General features: G+C 31.0%; 2 protein-coding genes and 1 long non-coding RNA gene across 3 annotated transcripts in view; 1 reads left to right on the forward strand and 2 right to left on the reverse strand.

The window, feature by feature from the left end:
- LOC134692112 (uncharacterized) overlaps positions 1 to 17,203 on the reverse strand; it is a 19,961-nt gene continuing 2,758 nt past the window's right edge. The window contains exons 2-4 of the mRNA XM_063552533.1: positions 11,901 to 12,102; positions 11,368 to 11,459; positions 1 to 2,583 (exon numbers count right to left, since the gene is read on the reverse strand). Coding sequence (XP_063408603.1) covers positions 2,399 to 2,583; positions 11,368 to 11,459; positions 11,901 to 12,102 — 479 coding nt within the window. The 3' untranslated portion in view covers positions 1 to 2,398. The remainder of the gene's footprint in view (positions 2,584 to 11,367; positions 11,460 to 11,900; positions 12,103 to 17,203) is intronic.
- LOC134692110 (uncharacterized) lies at positions 3,857 to 8,467 on the reverse strand. Its single transcript, XM_063552530.1, has 3 exons — positions 8,328 to 8,467; positions 7,114 to 7,341; positions 3,857 to 6,606 (listed from the first exon to the last, which is right to left on the reverse strand). Exons 1-3 carry the CDS (start codon positions 8,379 to 8,381, stop codon positions 4,021 to 4,023), a joined length of 2,868 nt encoding a protein of 955 aa, XP_063408600.1. The 5' UTR covers positions 8,382 to 8,467; the 3' UTR covers positions 3,857 to 4,020.
- Positions 8,777 to 10,388, forward strand: LOC134692113 (uncharacterized). The gene is made up of 2 exons (XR_010102225.1): positions 8,777 to 9,047; positions 9,500 to 10,388. It is a non-coding gene; the product is annotated as an uncharacterized LOC134692113 (long non-coding RNA).

The raw sequence follows: 17,203 nt of genomic DNA on the forward strand, positions 1-17,203 counted from the left end.
CTTAAATATTAAGGTGAAACATGATGTAATCTTCAATTTACAAAAAAAATGGGTAATTTTTAAACAACATATTCACACATATTTGTCTACGAATACTGACTAGATATCACAACAATCAAAACCACAACTAAACACAAAGCTCATTAAAACAATGTGTAAAAATGTTAATTGTGTATCATAATATTTATAAACATTAGTAACCAATATTGTTCGGGGAATGTGTCAAGGTTTAATACAAAATATGAAACAGATTTTACAATAATACATGTATTCAAATAATAATGAGTAGTGGAGAAATTGCTTTGATGGAGGTCTTTCCCTAGCTTTCATAAAATGAAGAACCCCCAAAAAATCGATGATAACTACCTTTCCTGTAATACAGTGTAACCTGAGTTACAACATCTCATTTATCTATACAACATATATAGTTGACCTATTACTTATAGTTGAAGAAAAATAGACTAAAACACAAAAACTTAACACTGTGCAATGAACCATGAAAATGTGGGCACGTTCAAATAAAACCTGCACGACTGACATAAAGATCATAAAATATTTCCATACACCAAATATAGTTGACCTATAGCATATAGTATTAGATAAAAAGACCAACATTTAAATACTTAACTTTGACCACTGAACCATGAAAATGAGGTCAAGGTCACATGACATCTGCCCGCTAGACATGTACACCTAAAGATCATTCCATACAACAAATATAGTTGACCTGTTGCATTTAGTATGAGAAAAACACACCAGAACACAATAACTTAACTATAACCACTGAACCATGAAAATGAGGTCAAGGTCAGGTGACACCTGCCAGTTGGACATGTACACCTTACAGTCCTTCCATACACCGAATATACAAGCCCTATTGCTTAAAGTATCTGAGATATGGACTTGACCACCAAAACTTAACCTTGTTCACTGATCCATGAAATGAGGTCGAGGTCAGGTGAAAACTGTCTGACAGACATGAGGACTTTGCAAGATACGCACATATCAAATATAGTTACCTTATTACTTATAATAAGAAAGACGTCAACATTACAAAAAATCTGAATTTTTTTTCAAGTGGTCACTGAACCATGAAAATGAGGTCAAGGACATTGGACATGAAACTGACGAAAACTTCGTAACATGAAGCATCTATATACAAAGTATGAAGCATCCAAGTCTTCCACCTTCTAAAATATAAAGCTTTTAAGAAGTGAGCTAACGCCGCCGCCGCCATAGCCGCCGCTGTAGACGCCGCCGGATCACTATCCCTATGTCGAGCTTTCTGCAACAAAAGTTGCAGCCTCGACAATAATGCAGTGAATTTTTTTTTATTTTTTACAAAGCAACTTAATAAATTTTGTAAAGGAAACCATTGTTTTGTTAAACTGAATCTTTAAAATAATAGAACTTACAAAAAATTAAAGTCAGTGTTGAAAAAATTGAAATACTTAGCTTATATTCACTCAGGCAGACAATCCAACTGAATATGAGTTTTTCAAAAGTCAACTTAACCATATATTTATCAATACAAAAGACTGTAATTGTTTTATTATGTATTCCAAGGGAAAACAATGATTTTCAAACATTATACAGTACTATACATTTAAAATCATTATATGATATGTCCTTGATTTTCAAGATATCATTAACTTTAGATCGTAAAGTATCCCCTCGGATTCCTCTCTATAACTCTAGTCAATGTTGTAGTACTAAGGGTAAAGATAACCTTCATTTTGCAATATTGTGAATCTATTGTAAACCATTGAATTGTATTTAGCTTGGTAAATTAAAGATTTTATAATTGTACATTTGCAGTTAAACCTTAGATTTATAACAGATTTATTCACTATGCATTACTTGTGTAATTCTTCATAAATTTAGGTAATTCTAATTTACATCATATTGTAACTTGAGTATCTATGTATAGTATACTGAAATTCAGAAATTATTGCCATGGTTTTATTATTGCGAAAAAATGTGACAGGATTAACATTATAAAACGCAATAATTTAAACATGCATTTTGAAATTTTCTAAATGAATTTAACAAGATTTTTCTAAATATTGCAAAAAATAACATGGCATTCTAGTCTAAAATGACAAAACCACAATAATAAATGCACGTCATTATCTCTGAATTAACAGTATAAAATTGCATCAATGATTCACTGCACAATTTAGTGTGAACTACCAAAACTTGTGATAATCCTTGAAAGATATAGTACCTTTAGGGTATAGATTGCCAAAACTTGTGTATGAAAAATCTGAGTTCAATGATTTAAAATAAGTGATATAAGTTTCAATAGTTTTGATTTTCCCAGTACCCCTTACAGTATGATCACACCACTAAGAGTAACTGCCTGTGTGAAAAATAGGAATAAAGGTTTCACTATATATTAGCTTAGTATATCTTGTAAACTCATTAAAATGATGGCTACTCCAAACATGATGGTTATGTTAACTTCAAGCAGCGATGTTCTTCCAAATACTGTTGGGTCAAAGTTGAAGCAATTTTTCTTCCCTTCTACAAGTCTGAAATTCTGTGCTTCACAAAATGATGTTTCGTTGAGATAGCTTTCACCTGGAACAAAAAAATAAATAAAAAAAAGCTGATAATACTAGCAAAAGACTTTATTTCAAGGAATAATGTATCATATATTTTTCCTTCAACTGGCATTCATATTAGTTGTCATAACATGACACCAATGAACTCATCATTTTTTGATTATTTGTTTTTTCCTTTTCATTAGAAAACAACATATTTCATCAGTGAACATTGTTTAACAATACAATTTAAGAGGCTGGCCAAGTAATATAATTCCACTGAATTTTTGGTTCCGATGCAATGTTTATATCATACAAAGGATATATATATGTCAAAGATATTTTCGAATCAACAGATGATGGCTCAGAAAATGATTTTAAAGTTTAAAATTTTGTACAAAATGAAGAGTTATCTCCCCTTTTCAATGAATTTTAAGTGCTTTCTATGTATTTTTTTCTCTTTATTTGTTGCAGTTAATAAAAAAAATGTTTTTTTACTTTGAATATGTATGAATTTGTGATATGAAATAGATGAAAACATTTTGAAACAAAATATGTCATGTGCCATCCACTGCCTGTTTTTTCCATGGACACCCTCTTAAGTGTAGTGTAGTGTATTACTGGCTCTTTCACATATGTTTAATCCAAATGCCATTTGTGTTTATTTCTTTGTTCAATGTTGTATTTAGAAGATAACCTAACCAGACTAAATGAGGACACTTGAGCAAAAATTACCACCTTGTACATTACATTTATATCTTCCCAAGTCAAAGTGAACTGCCTATTTAAGCAGTTCCTTAGCAGTTCCTTGGCAGTTTCTTAAATTTTAGGCAGTATTTTAGCAGTACAAAGCAGTTTTGATTTAGGCAGTTCAGAATAACTGCCTACTGGTATATGATAACTGCCAAGCTTAGCAGTTCAAATATTTCTAGGCAGTTTTCAAAAGCAGTTTTTCTCAATGGCAGTTATTTATTGGCAGTTATTTAATTTTTATTTCACAGACTAGATTTCAGCTTTATAAGCTTGGCAGTTATTTTATATAGCAGTTTCATTAGAATTTCTTTTAACTCTAAAAACATTTCTTGGCAGTTGTATTGAAATCAGAATAAACATGATAAATGTTGATCATCTTCAACTGACAATATATGTGCATGTATAAAATATTTGTTTTAGCTTATAATTTTACCCCATGCCATATATATACTCATGATCCTGAAACTCATCATTGTACTTAACAAGTACTTAATATTAATATTTAAAAAAACTTCTTAATACTCTTATTAATAAAGAAATAATATCATAACAAATAAATCATTTCAGGTATATTATTAGATCATATAATAAACAGATATATCTTGATGGTTGACATAAATACGTTTATACTCATGTACATTTTTACAGATTATCTATTAATTATTTTCCTGAAATTAATCTGAGCTAATATCATATGTTCATAATAAAGGATTTTCTTACTTTAATCTTTCTCATATTTGTTTGGAAACTCGACAACAAAAAGATTTTTTCCACATTTCACAAAAGTGCATACTTTCAAAATATTTTGTAAAGGAACTGCAACAATATTTTCAAATTGAGTTGTTACTTGGTGACAAGACTGTTGATTTGTATATGATAACAATGTTGTAAACGGATGTATAAGAGCCACATTCAAAATTCCACCGTCAAAATTTTCTATCTGAATAAATGTTTTTACACTCCCAAAATGTACTACATCTAGTGCATCATACTTCACAACACTCTGATTTCTTTTAAGTAAGCGCCCATAGGAAGTACCGTAAACTGCACTTGATATTTTGGTTATGAATATTTTTTTGTATTCAACTATATCAAGTTGAGGCAAGCATGTTCCTAGAAAATCACATACAGCAGTGTATTCTGAATCATCAAGTCTCATTTTAAATGTTTGCCCTAAGTGAAATATTCCCTCTTCGATACAATCTGCATTGTGAATGAAATTTGGTCTTGTCATGCTATTAAATAAGGCTTCATCTGTTGATCCTTTGTCAATATGAAGTTCCTGTAATGTTGGTAGTGCTTGCATTTTTGTAATTGCATTAATAACTTGCATTTCAATTCCAGTAGTTCCGTGAATGTTTTTAATAATATAGCCATTAAGATCTTCAAAAGCAAAACAATTATTCACAAACAATGGTCCATTAGCGCGTACACAATCAGTGATATGCAAAAGCTGATGACAATTCATTGTTAGATATCTAGAAGAATATAAATTTGGGAAATTCTCAATGAAAAGAAATAAACATCTTTCGGCATTCTTTAGATCCTTGTCGGAAACATTTTCCCTTGCTAGGTTGTAAATTCCACGAACTAATAAAGAAAAATGTAAATAATATTCATTTGGCAAGATATCATGAAGGACAGGCAAACTCCAAAGAAATAAAAAGTTCCGATACTCTGCAGACTTCCAATGGCTTAAATCATCTAAACTTCTTGGTGGTCTGGTTATATGTAAGTTTGGATGTATTGAACTTAGTCTTGTGTTTACTGATCCTTTATGTATAAACATTGAAAAATTCTCTGTTTTATGTTGCTTGTCAAACCACAAAGTAAGAAGCATTTTCATAACTCCAGCACATACCCCATGCATATAATCAATGACAAATCCATGGATAACATTGAAATGTTTCAAAAACATGAACCAGAAAGGTCCCTTGATCCCTCGAACAATAAAGTTCTTTTCATTTGTTTGGATTTTCCCAACAACTTGATTAACGTCGTCTTGTAAATTCTCCACTGTTCTTAATGGTCCCTTAGGTTCATTTTCACAATATGGGAAAATGTGAACGTGTCCTCCTTTGTTAGTGGTATAAGTTTCACCTGGTTGAAGACAAAACCAGCATCCATATTTTCCGTTAAACTGCATACTATTGCTGACTAGACATCTTGCTGGTAAATCACATACACAGTTCAGTAATGTACCCATCAAAGTAAAATTGCTCCCACAATTGTCTACGAGTTCTACCCCATCTTCTAGCTTGCAGAGTTCTTCATGCAATGGTTTTAAATAACTCCACATAAGTGGCTTCTTTGCTCCAATCCATAAACCATAATAAACAATGTTTTCTTTAAGTTTTCTTTCTGAAGGTGGTAGTTCATTTATGATCATAAAAACTGGCCACATGGACATACTTGAACTTTTAAATATTTGAACTCCATCTGTATTCATTGAAAAGGATATTGAATTGGGGTTTTTAAGAAAGCCCTTTTGAAAAACATTTTTGTAATTTGATCCATCATATATATCACGGTAGTTATTGTCAGGATTTTTTGAATAATGATCAAATCTGTAAGACCGAATTTTCTGCAAGAAAGAACTTCTTTTAGCCATAAGCTGCAACTGTGCTATGACAGAATGTTGAATGAAGTAACCAACCGATCCAAACTGAGTTAAATCTTTTTCACAGTGTTTGTTTGTACAAGTTTTAGCATCCTTTTGAGTGTGTGTTCCACAATGTGAACAAAGATAGTGAATTGTAGGGAAATTTACAAATTTCTTAAGATACTCTTTAACAGTATAGACACTTTTAATCATGTTATTTTCATCTGGCATTATCATATTCATTACTGCAATAATGTAACTGAGTGCTTCATCAGACAATTTGAATCTAATGCTTAGACTACATATCATTAGCAAAATTAGTCCTACAGATTTAGAACATCCTACATAAAGAGGAATGTTTGTATCTCTAACTTCATTTTCTGTTGGATTTGGTCTTTCTGGTATATTGGGTGTTTCATCAATTATAGTCTCTGCAATAGGATCAATGATAACAGAAGCATTTTCCTCATCAGCAAATTCAGTATCTGCCAACTGACCATCAATTGGTAGTTCATCTATCTCCTCATTTACTAGTTCATTGTATTCAAAGTTTTGTGTTCTCTGATTAATGTTAACAGTGTTTGTTATATGATCTTCACTTATGACAGAACTGTTGTCCATATCAGCATCAATGCAATCTTGATCAGCTACAACTGTATTGATATCAACACGATCAATTGTAGAACTTGTCTTTAAATTTCTCAACTAGAAAAAAAAAATGAAAATAATTTACATTTTTATTATATAATGTACATTAACATGATTAAGGTAAACATATATATATATAATCCCAAACTGAATAATTTGATTTAAAATTAATAAATATATATAATGAAAAAAAAAACACTGCTGACCAACAGCTTTATTAACAGGCACTAACCTTCACCCTAACCAAAGACAGTAGTGTAACAGTATACCATGAAAAGACAAACTATAAAAAAATAATTAAAGCCCTTTATCATTGTTTATAGCTTGCTGTTTGGTGCCAGCTAACACTCTGTTTTGAAGACCATACTTTGACCTATAATTGTTGCTTTAAATACATTGTGACTTGGATGGAGAGTTGTCTCATTAGCACTCATACCACAATTTCTCATTCATATAGTACGTACAGTACATGTACAATAAAGTCAATATGTATAAAAAATTAAGAGAAATGGAAAAATAAAATATTCATACATGAGAAGAGGTATTGTTTCTTTTATAACTTACCATAAATGTCTCATCTACATAGTTTTTTGCACTTGTTGATGATGGAACTTCATCTTCTGGTATACATGTAGGACTTGGGGAACAAGCAGATCCTATATTATCTGATTCTATTACTACAGCTATGGTATCTTCCTCATAAGAAGCTGTGTGTATATCATGGTTGTCATATTTACTACATGTTGTGACAGTTTCTTCTTGATCATTGTCTGAATGTTCATCAATTCCAGTCTAAAATGTACAAAAATATACATAAAAACATATTTGTAAATATGTAGGAACAAAAGCATAACGTCAGGTACCCAGATCGTCCACCCCATTTTATTTTGATAGTCTGTCAATGGCGAATGCAGATCAGAAATGTGACTGAAAACCAGTACTGTATGTCAGACAATCAGTGTTTACATGCTAATTAAATGTATGTGTGAAAAATACTTGAGAAGTCTATATACTTGTTCAAAAATAAAAATCAACAATAATGCAACATATATATAGAGTTTTTTTTCAATTGTCAAAAACCACCTCCAAACTGGGTGATTTGGGTACCCAGACGGTATAAATTAAATACATGTGCATGTTCAATATGTATACAGTCATGGCGTAAGTGCAAAAGTTTGTAAATCAGTGGCAGATCCAGAACTTTTTATAGAAAAGGGGGGTATTGACTGACCAAAAAGGGGAGGGGCTCCAGTCTGGCTTCACTTTCACTTCAGTGTATTAATTATCCAAATTTGCCCATGTAAAAAGGGGGCAGCCCCTTATGACAGTACTTTCTCACTACCCCTCCCCCTTTCGGCCTTTGTAAGTTTTGATCTGCCTAGGGGCGGATGCAGGAATTTTCGAAAGGGGGAGAGCTAACCCAGGGCAAAGGGGGGGGGGTGTAAAACATATGTCCCGATACAAATGCATTGATCGGCCAAAATAAAGGGGGGGTGCGAACCCCCCCCCCCTCTCTGGATCCGCCACTGCTGCCACTGACCACATATGAACGCCATTTCTATCGGAATGCACACATCCCACAACACAATATTATTGTCTTCTTTACGAATACAATAGTGTATGTCAAAGTAAAGCAAATCTGTACAAATCAAATCGATGTCGAGAACCTCGGAAGAATAATCTTCAGTCTTCATTGACATTCATTGCCGATTGTCATATTGGTCTTGAGAATTCTTACTTATTTTACTTTCTGAATTTGTAGTGCAACATGTACTTACCTCAGTTTTACGTCTTTTATTATAAGGTCCTCTTTTTTTCTGATTCTTCGGCATTTTTACATATATATTTATCACTGTTTGTAAGTTTTATCTGAACAAACGTGAGTTCAAAATAATCACAACTTCCGGTGTCAGATTTTCCAATTCGTAAATTAATCAGGATGAATAATTATGGATTTAATTTTGCAATCAACTTTCAATTTGAGTAATTTTTTATCATTTAATTCTTTCAAAGCCGTTAAAACAAAAAAAAACATTTAATTACTTCACAAATAATCCACGGATCATACTCGTTTACCTCCGTCTAACATCGGAAATCAACATCCTCTTTGTTCTTCTTCGCCGGAAAAGGCCGAGTAATAGCAAAATTCAAATTTTGAACCCGACTGGTTTCCTGTTTTAAGTCAAAGTGTACGCTGAGCACAAACCTGATATCGATAACGTACCAGATTGCAATTGACCGCCATCATCAGATCAGAGAAAATAATATCAACACAAATAATAACGCAATAAATATGGAGTTTCTAGTTATTTATTTTGCCTTTGACAATGCATTTGAAGCAGTCAATATGTCAAAGGTAGAATGTGATAAAACAGAGGCGGAAATGGTGAAGGGAACTAAATGCCAGGTACCTTTCGAGACCGAAAGCATCAGTGAGGATGGCAAAGACACTGTGGAGACAAAACTTTATGATGGCATTATTCTCTGTTCTGGACAAGGTAAGAAAAGTGTTGAGTTATTTTCCAAAAAAAATGATAGTACACATTGGCATGAACATAAGAAATTAAAAAAAAATGGAATAATTTTGTTAGTCTTGCATTTGGCTTAATTTGGAGAAAAAGGGGAGGGGGGATGGTGTTAGGTACAAAAAAATACATTACAATATTACCAGAGTGATATAAAGTGTGTAGAAGATATATATACACATACTATTTCCAAAGACCAACTTGTGTATGTAGTTGGTGTCATCATATAGTATATTATATATATATACATGCAGACAGCTAGTGGATGCAAATGACATGTATTTTATAAATGAAAAATATTATCTTAAAATTTATGTTATATAGTCTAATAATAAGAATCCCTTGATCCTCTTAATTCATGAACCATGATGATCATGATCATTGCGAAACCAAATGCTTAAGTAAAAAATACTTTTTATTTGCAGAGTATATCATGTACCATTGTACGCGTGAGGGATGGCAGCTGCCTTCTAAAGTTGAATTTAATACAACAATAACCAACAAAGTTACAAACTGCAGAAGGAAACTGTTAACTCATCCAGTGCTCAAGAAAAAATCTTGTTGAATTACAATTAATGTACATTTGGATATGGACATACACAACAATCAACTGGATTATTTGCGTCATAATTTTTCTTTACATAAATTTATACATGTGTTGAGTGAACATGGCTTTTATATACACATGTATTTATAAGATGGAAATTTTTTAGTGTTGTCTTAATAATAGTGTGATAGAATTATGAATTCTAGCTAAGCTATCCATTCTCTTTTAAAAAAGTGGCAGGATTCTATTAAGTGTGTGTATAAAAGTGAAAGATGGGTCCTTGTACTATTTAGCAAAGAACACAATAACATTTAGATATTTGCATACATGTACATGAATGTGCATTAGTGGCACACAATATATATTGAAAGTAAATACAATGTATATTTGTATATATGGGATATAGTTTATATGGAAAATGTGTTTATTGAGAAGTATAAGTTTAATTCTTATTGAGGTAAGTTGCTGTATTGCCATGAATATTACTTTATCAAGTTTCCTGCCAGCTAGCTATCTGACTATAAAACCCTATTTTGAATACATGTATATAAAAATGTAGGTTGTTAAACATGCATGGTGACTGGACACATCCCCCCTTAGAATAAAGATCTGATGAAAATACTTTTTTTATATTGAAAGACCATTTTTAATTACATATATAATGGTATATACATTTGTGTACTTTGTCAAACTGCTATACATATATATTTAACATGTTCAATGTAACTATTAATTCAATGAGCTAAATCTTTTTCATTAAAACAAAACATTTGGTACTTATAAATCCTCAGTGCCCCTTAATTCATGCTAATTTACTGGTGTAAATAATATTTTTTTAAATGATTTTAATGATCACTTAATTTCATGTAAATGTACTGTATGTTCTTTATATGATGTGTTTTGATATTTTGAATTATTAGCTGATCAGTTCATATATCATGAAAATTATGCTTAAATTACATTTCTAATAATTTGATTACCAGTATCATGATATTCAATGTTAAGCTATGAGCTACATACATATATAGCTAGAAAATTGATTTCCATTTCTTGAAATTACATATATATTGCATGCATTTTATTCTGACATCAATATTTGTTATCATATTGAAAAGCTAAACATATTATTTAAGTTACATGTACTTCAGGATTGTTAATTAATAAAAATAAATTTGTTCTGATGTTTATTATATTTTATTGCTTTAATAGTTACTAAGTGCTCGTCACTTTGGTCATTTACATGTAGCAGTATAAGCAGTACCTTTATGAATATATGCATAATTCATGACCATATAAGTATTCTCCTTAGCAGTTGCATCCCAGTTTTCCATGCATATTAATTATCTGGTAGCAGTTAATTATGAATATTCATGAAATGAAAGCAGTTTTTAGTACTAAATTTAAATATTTCGTGAAAAAAACTGCCAAGGAACTGCCTAAAGCAGCTAAGGAACTGCCTAAAGCAGCTAAGGAACTGTGAAGGTTAAGGAAAACTGCTAATTTTTGTATATGAAGTAACTGGTTAATTTTGGAAGGTTAAGAACTGCCAAGCATTAAAAACTGCTTAATTTGTGAACTGTGAAGGCTAATGAACTGCCAAGAAACTGCCTTTCACTTTGACTTGGGTTACTTCATCATCACTATTTACAAAATGATTTAGTTTTCTTTAGAAACATATTTGAATTTTGTACATGTTTATTATGTAAGCCAAGTCCAATCAGATGAATATAGTTGAGCAATACCTACCTATTTCATTCCCATTGTACTGTGCTGATCTACAACTTTTATACACCATTCTACAGAAATCAGCACATATATGTACTTTGTGATCTGTGTCTCTGGAAAATAAATCAAAAACATTTTTAGATACGTTAGTTAGGTGCTTTTAAGCTAAATCTCATCAAACATTTTTTTGGTCAAAAGGCAACAGCCTTGAGATGAAAAAGTTGACTAGACACAATTGAGTAGAATGATATGGAAAATTTCCGAGAAGAGTTCAAAACAAAAATACACAAAATAGCAAAATGAATAATTTCATCCATCGTAGGCACAAGTATTCATAATATATATAGAAAACTAATCTTAAATTAAGGATTTCAGATTAACTGTTAATTAAGAAACTATTGCATTAATATTGTGATTTTGTCATTTAAGACTAGATTTGTAGCGTTATCTCCCTGTACAATAGTGTTACGTACCACCTTATTGGTTAAAGATTTGATTCTAACTCACCTGCCACAAAAAGACTGGCAAAAACAATAAAAATGTATTTGACTTACTGATTATACCAAATTCTTTGATTTGGATCACAAAAAAAGCACATCATATAATTAAGTTGGTTCTGACATGCCTGAGAAGCTTCATACAAAGGAAACATTGTGGTAAATACTGATATGACTTCTGTGGTTTTACAGCACGCCTTGGGAGCATACCAAGAACAGTTGACCAGTCCATGTGTTGGAGTAGCATATCTATCAATTTCTGTAAAAGATTTTTTTTAAATGAATAAAAATGTTACTGTATTACATTTTGAAAATTCTTTTCTATTTCATACATACTGGAACCAAATCCTTATTATTTAACATTGTAGTGGCACCAGTTGCTCTTCCATCAACTTATTCATTTTTCGACTGACCAATTAACATGATTAATGCTTGTGATCTTAATTGATCTGGCAACTTCTACTATGGTAAGCAGCAGCATATCAAAATTGTTTAATCCATGTGAGTCGTACTACTTAAGTTTAGTCAATGTTTTTGTGTTTTAGCTTACTGCATTTAATTTCAAAATGTACTTTATCATGTTTATTTTGAACTCTTTAAATGCATGAATTTGGAAATGACTTGTGTCATGTGTGTATGACATGCACAAATGTATCTATCATGCCTATGGACATATACATGTACAAATATCTGTAATATCTGTTTAAAATACAACATTAAAAAAAAAGAGACAAGTACTTTAACCTATAATGGTTTACTTTTTAAATTGTTACTTGGATGGAGAGTTGTCTCATTGGCACTCAATCTCATTAAAATCCGATGTTCTGATACGCTACCCTCCACTCAGAACATCGGATTATAATGAGATTGATTGGCACTCACACCACATCTTCCTATATGGACCATAATTTGGTATTCGGCCTTTGGTTTCTTTTGGTTTCCTTTTTTATAAGTTCTAAAACTTTAACTTTTATTCTGTGGGTTGTGTTGGTGTTAGAATAGTATTAATGGAACAATTGAGTTTTTCAAGAAAAAATTAAAACATTTTGATACACCGTTTACGTGACAAGAAACCTTACAGGAAACCAATCTTTATTTTCTTTATTTTGCACAATATATTTCATAAGACATAAATGAACACCATTACTAGTGTTACTTGCTTCATGTTAATATTTTAAATCTATTTTCAATGTTAAATTAAATTTTTTTTTAAACACGACAGGAAACCATAAGAAACCGAAAGCATTTTTTAACGTTTTATTTTCTGGCAAAATCTGCTTAAAATAATCTGAACAGTATACTTTTTCTTAAAATCCATCTTTAATGTAACAGTATTATAAAACTCCTAAATATGTGCTTGTTTTGAAAACAATTAGTAATTCAGAAATTTCCATTTTTTCTTCATTGATACAGGATACCATAATCGTTGTATCTTGATGTTTAAGCCAAAAAAATGTATTTATATTTGGTTTTGATATTCCAGTTATATACAATTTATTCCAAATCATTGGCAATGTAACATTCTTTAAATCCAGTAAAGAAAAAAACTTTTAACTTGGAATTAAAATCTTTAAAATAGGCACAATGTGATACTTGTGACCTGTACACCATCTACATGGTTTCCACATTTTAACCTACTTTAGTGGGCTAAAATCAATAAAGTACTTCCTTTCAAGTCATGCATGGTAAAAGTTTACTTCTCCTTTGACAAGTTTATTGCGTTTCTGATAAGTGTTTGCAGAACATGAATAAAAAATATTAATTAAAAACTGTGACAAAGATGCTCACTTTGTACATTCCAAGTGTAACGGTATATTAACATGTATTTTTTATTAAATTATATTTATTCACCTAAAATATCCAGTAATATTTACTGCTGAAGTTAAATCAATCCAACGAGCATTGGTACAATGATAAGAGACTTAATTTCGATTGATTTTTCCAAGGACTCTTCACGTCATTATTGGGAAACGAAGTGTGTTCTAACGTCTGTCAAATATGAAATCGATTTTGTCAAGTCATTGGGCATTTATTTTCACACAGGATCGTATGTAACATTATGCACATAGGAAAAATAACAGACCACCGGCGCAATCTCTTTGACAATTGTATTTTCCTCTTTTAAACAAGACGAAACAAGTCTACAGATTATGTTTGCTAACATCCCGTTGGAAACAAAAACAATGTTTAGAACTAGTATATCGTATGTCCGGCTGTAAGGGCGTGATCACATGTTAGTCACATGTTTCACGTATGACCGGAAATGATTAGAACTTAAGGACAAAAACAATTTTAATAAATAACTGGACTTCTGTTTCGTGTGAAATGTAACGCATAACGATAACGTCATTTTCTTACTTAATTATTACGAAGATCAAAACAAGAATGTAAATCATCTCTGATTTACCTGTTTGAACATCTCGCGAGTTCATATTTGCATATTGTTTTTAAGAATTCTATTACAACAAAGCAGATTACATCATCTAAAATTTGCGTTACGAAATCGGACACAAAAGTCACGCCACTTACATCTGCTACATAAATACTTATAGTTCTCGGCATTTTCTTCTCACTATTCTTATTGGTCGATGTTCTTTGTTATTTGAAAGCAAAAGTTACGAATTTGCCGGTGACAATTATCTATAAATCAGTCAGCGTTATGCTCTTTGGAAGCAAAAAGTAACTTGAATCTTTGAAATTCGTATATTTTGAAAAAAATTCTAGGGAAGAGTAGCATACACTTTTATGTTGATAAAAATAATGGCATCTTTAGATGTAGTTAAAACTTTTCTTACAGTAATTCACATTTGATCACTTTTCTATAGTTATAGGAAACGGAGCCGAATAGCAAATTATGGTCCATATCTTCAAATGTATGTTTGTAATTGTTAATCTGTATTGACATGATTGTGCATGATATATAATCATGTCTTATGTTTGTAATGTGGATTTATGTACGTTGCCCTTATCTTTCATACATGTACATGTACGAATAGCAAATTATGGTCCATATCTTCAAATGTATGTTTGTAATTGTTAATCTGTATTGACATGATTGTGCATGATATATAATCATGTCTTATGTTTGTAATGTGGATTTATGTACGTTGCCCTTATCTTTCATACATGTACATGTAAAAGCTCTCATGAACTTATGTTGTGCTGTTATATAATTAATATTCAATGGACCATACAAATACTGGTTGACGGATACAATGAAGGGATAAACATATTACAGTTAGGGTACTTAACTTGTACAAGTATTTTTATTTACTTAAAGAAGTAAATTGTTCATATATATCTTCTTTAAAGTGTTGAATATATCATCTCCCCTTAATTCTACTTGTATAAGTAAATTTTTTACAATCTCTTAAGTTTTTCAGATGTAAAAAACAATTTACTTGGTTAGCTTAAAATTTTACATTCAACAAAGAAACTACAGTACCATTCAAGAGGACCAACTCTCCCACACCCTACACCGAGGAAAATGTCGGAGCCACTCCGAAAAACTCCGATATTCCTCCCAAAATGTTGGGAGGAATTTGGGAGTAATCTCTCCCAAAATCAGGTAAATGTTTATTGTGATAACGAGCTCACTCTCTCTACCGGTACAAGACTGAATGGGTAATTGGATTACCTTACAGGTAAAGGTTGAAGTAATAAAGAATTATATTTCCGGTCTACTGTACCAGTTTAAGTGTCAAACAGATGTATAATTTTAAATGTCTTTTATACTAGTTAAATTTCATTTGTGGTAATAATAACTAAAGTCAAAATATTTTCGTATTTTTTGTTAGCCCATCTAAAAATATCTTAACCTTAATGTACTTGCTTTTAAAAAAAAACGATTATAAAATATAGTGGAATACATGTATGTGAAAAACCAAATATTCTACTTCAAAGTTAGTCTTTATTTAAAAACTATATGTCTAAAAGTTTTGTATATGCAAGTAAAAAGGAAAATGTATTCACTATTCATTAGGCATAATAATAGCCCCGTGATAATTATGTAAATCTAAGGCATTTTCTTTTTACGATTATCTAATTGCTGAAATGAATAAAAGTTTTAAAAGCAAAATGTTGTTGTTAATTCTTTCAATTGTATTTAAGTTTTTATAAAAAATGAAAACTACTTAATTTTGACCTCGATGTCTTCACCAGTAAATTAATATTTTATTTACGAAATGGACATACTAATGATACTTGTGTAAAAATAACCGGAAACTTTCGCTAAATTAATCTGAGTAGTTTAAAGAAAATTATAAAATTACGTGTTTGAAAGTTTTGTATATTCAAGTAAAAAGGAAAATATTATTCACCATTCGTTATGCTTAATAGTAACGGCATTTTCGTTTTACGATTTGTTGGCAGTACAGTAGGATAATAATACATATCGGTTACAACAGGAATACTTCTACAGCTGCATTTATAATTCGTCTTTGTATAATATTTACTTTCGCACAATGAATGTAAATTTGTGTATTTTAAACAAAAGATTTTAAAAACAATTATTTGCCGTGTGAAGACAATTCAATTCCACGATACACATCTCAGTTATCAACAGTTTGGGTTGAACTTGAACTTGACTTACTTAACAATGTTAAATGCTAAAAATAGTTAACATCAATGTTATCCGCAGCACTAGTTTTTTAAAGGGCGGGAAAAAATATTGCGTACTAGTAAACTCAGGTGACCTTTCTAGCCGACCGTGGGAAAAGTCCATTCAAGGTTTCTAAAGTTGCAGAACGACATTTGTGTGCAACCGTATTGAGGCTCCGGAAGGTCCTTTTACAATTGATTAATCGGAAAAATATAATTCGTATCCGAATAATTGAGAACACATCTTTAACTATTTGAATGTTAATGTTTTATCTTTCAAAAAAGGAAGTAGCCTGAACATTAGTTATATGGTCCATGGTCAATAATATAAATTACGGTTGATGAAACATTGAAATTATGATGGAAATTGTCCGGGGTTAATAATTGTATTCAAATGACAATAATACGATAAAGAACTGCCAATTTGTAGGCGTTTGGGAAATTTTGAAAATAAAATGATAACTGATTTAACTGGAATAGAATATTATGATGGGCAATTTTGAGGTTTGATATTAATTAAAGGATTAGTGACCTATCGAATAGCATTGAGCGGATTACTTATCATCACAACTTTTAACATCTTTTGTAAACGTATACTGATTGAGCATCATAAACTTGTTAAACACATGAAGACCGGTAGAAATATAGAACTTTAAAGTGAAAATATTTTTACACTTTCCAAATTTAAATGAAGAAATTGATATAAATCCTTTCGTCAATACGAAACCCGTTCTGTAAAATGCGAAAATGGCGAGCGCTAT

This window comes from Mytilus trossulus, chromosome 12 (assembly GCF_036588685.1).
Source record: "Mytilus trossulus isolate FHL-02 chromosome 12, PNRI_Mtr1.1.1.hap1, whole genome shotgun sequence".
Taxonomy (NCBI): Eukaryota; Metazoa; Mollusca; class Bivalvia; order Mytilida; family Mytilidae; genus Mytilus; species Mytilus trossulus.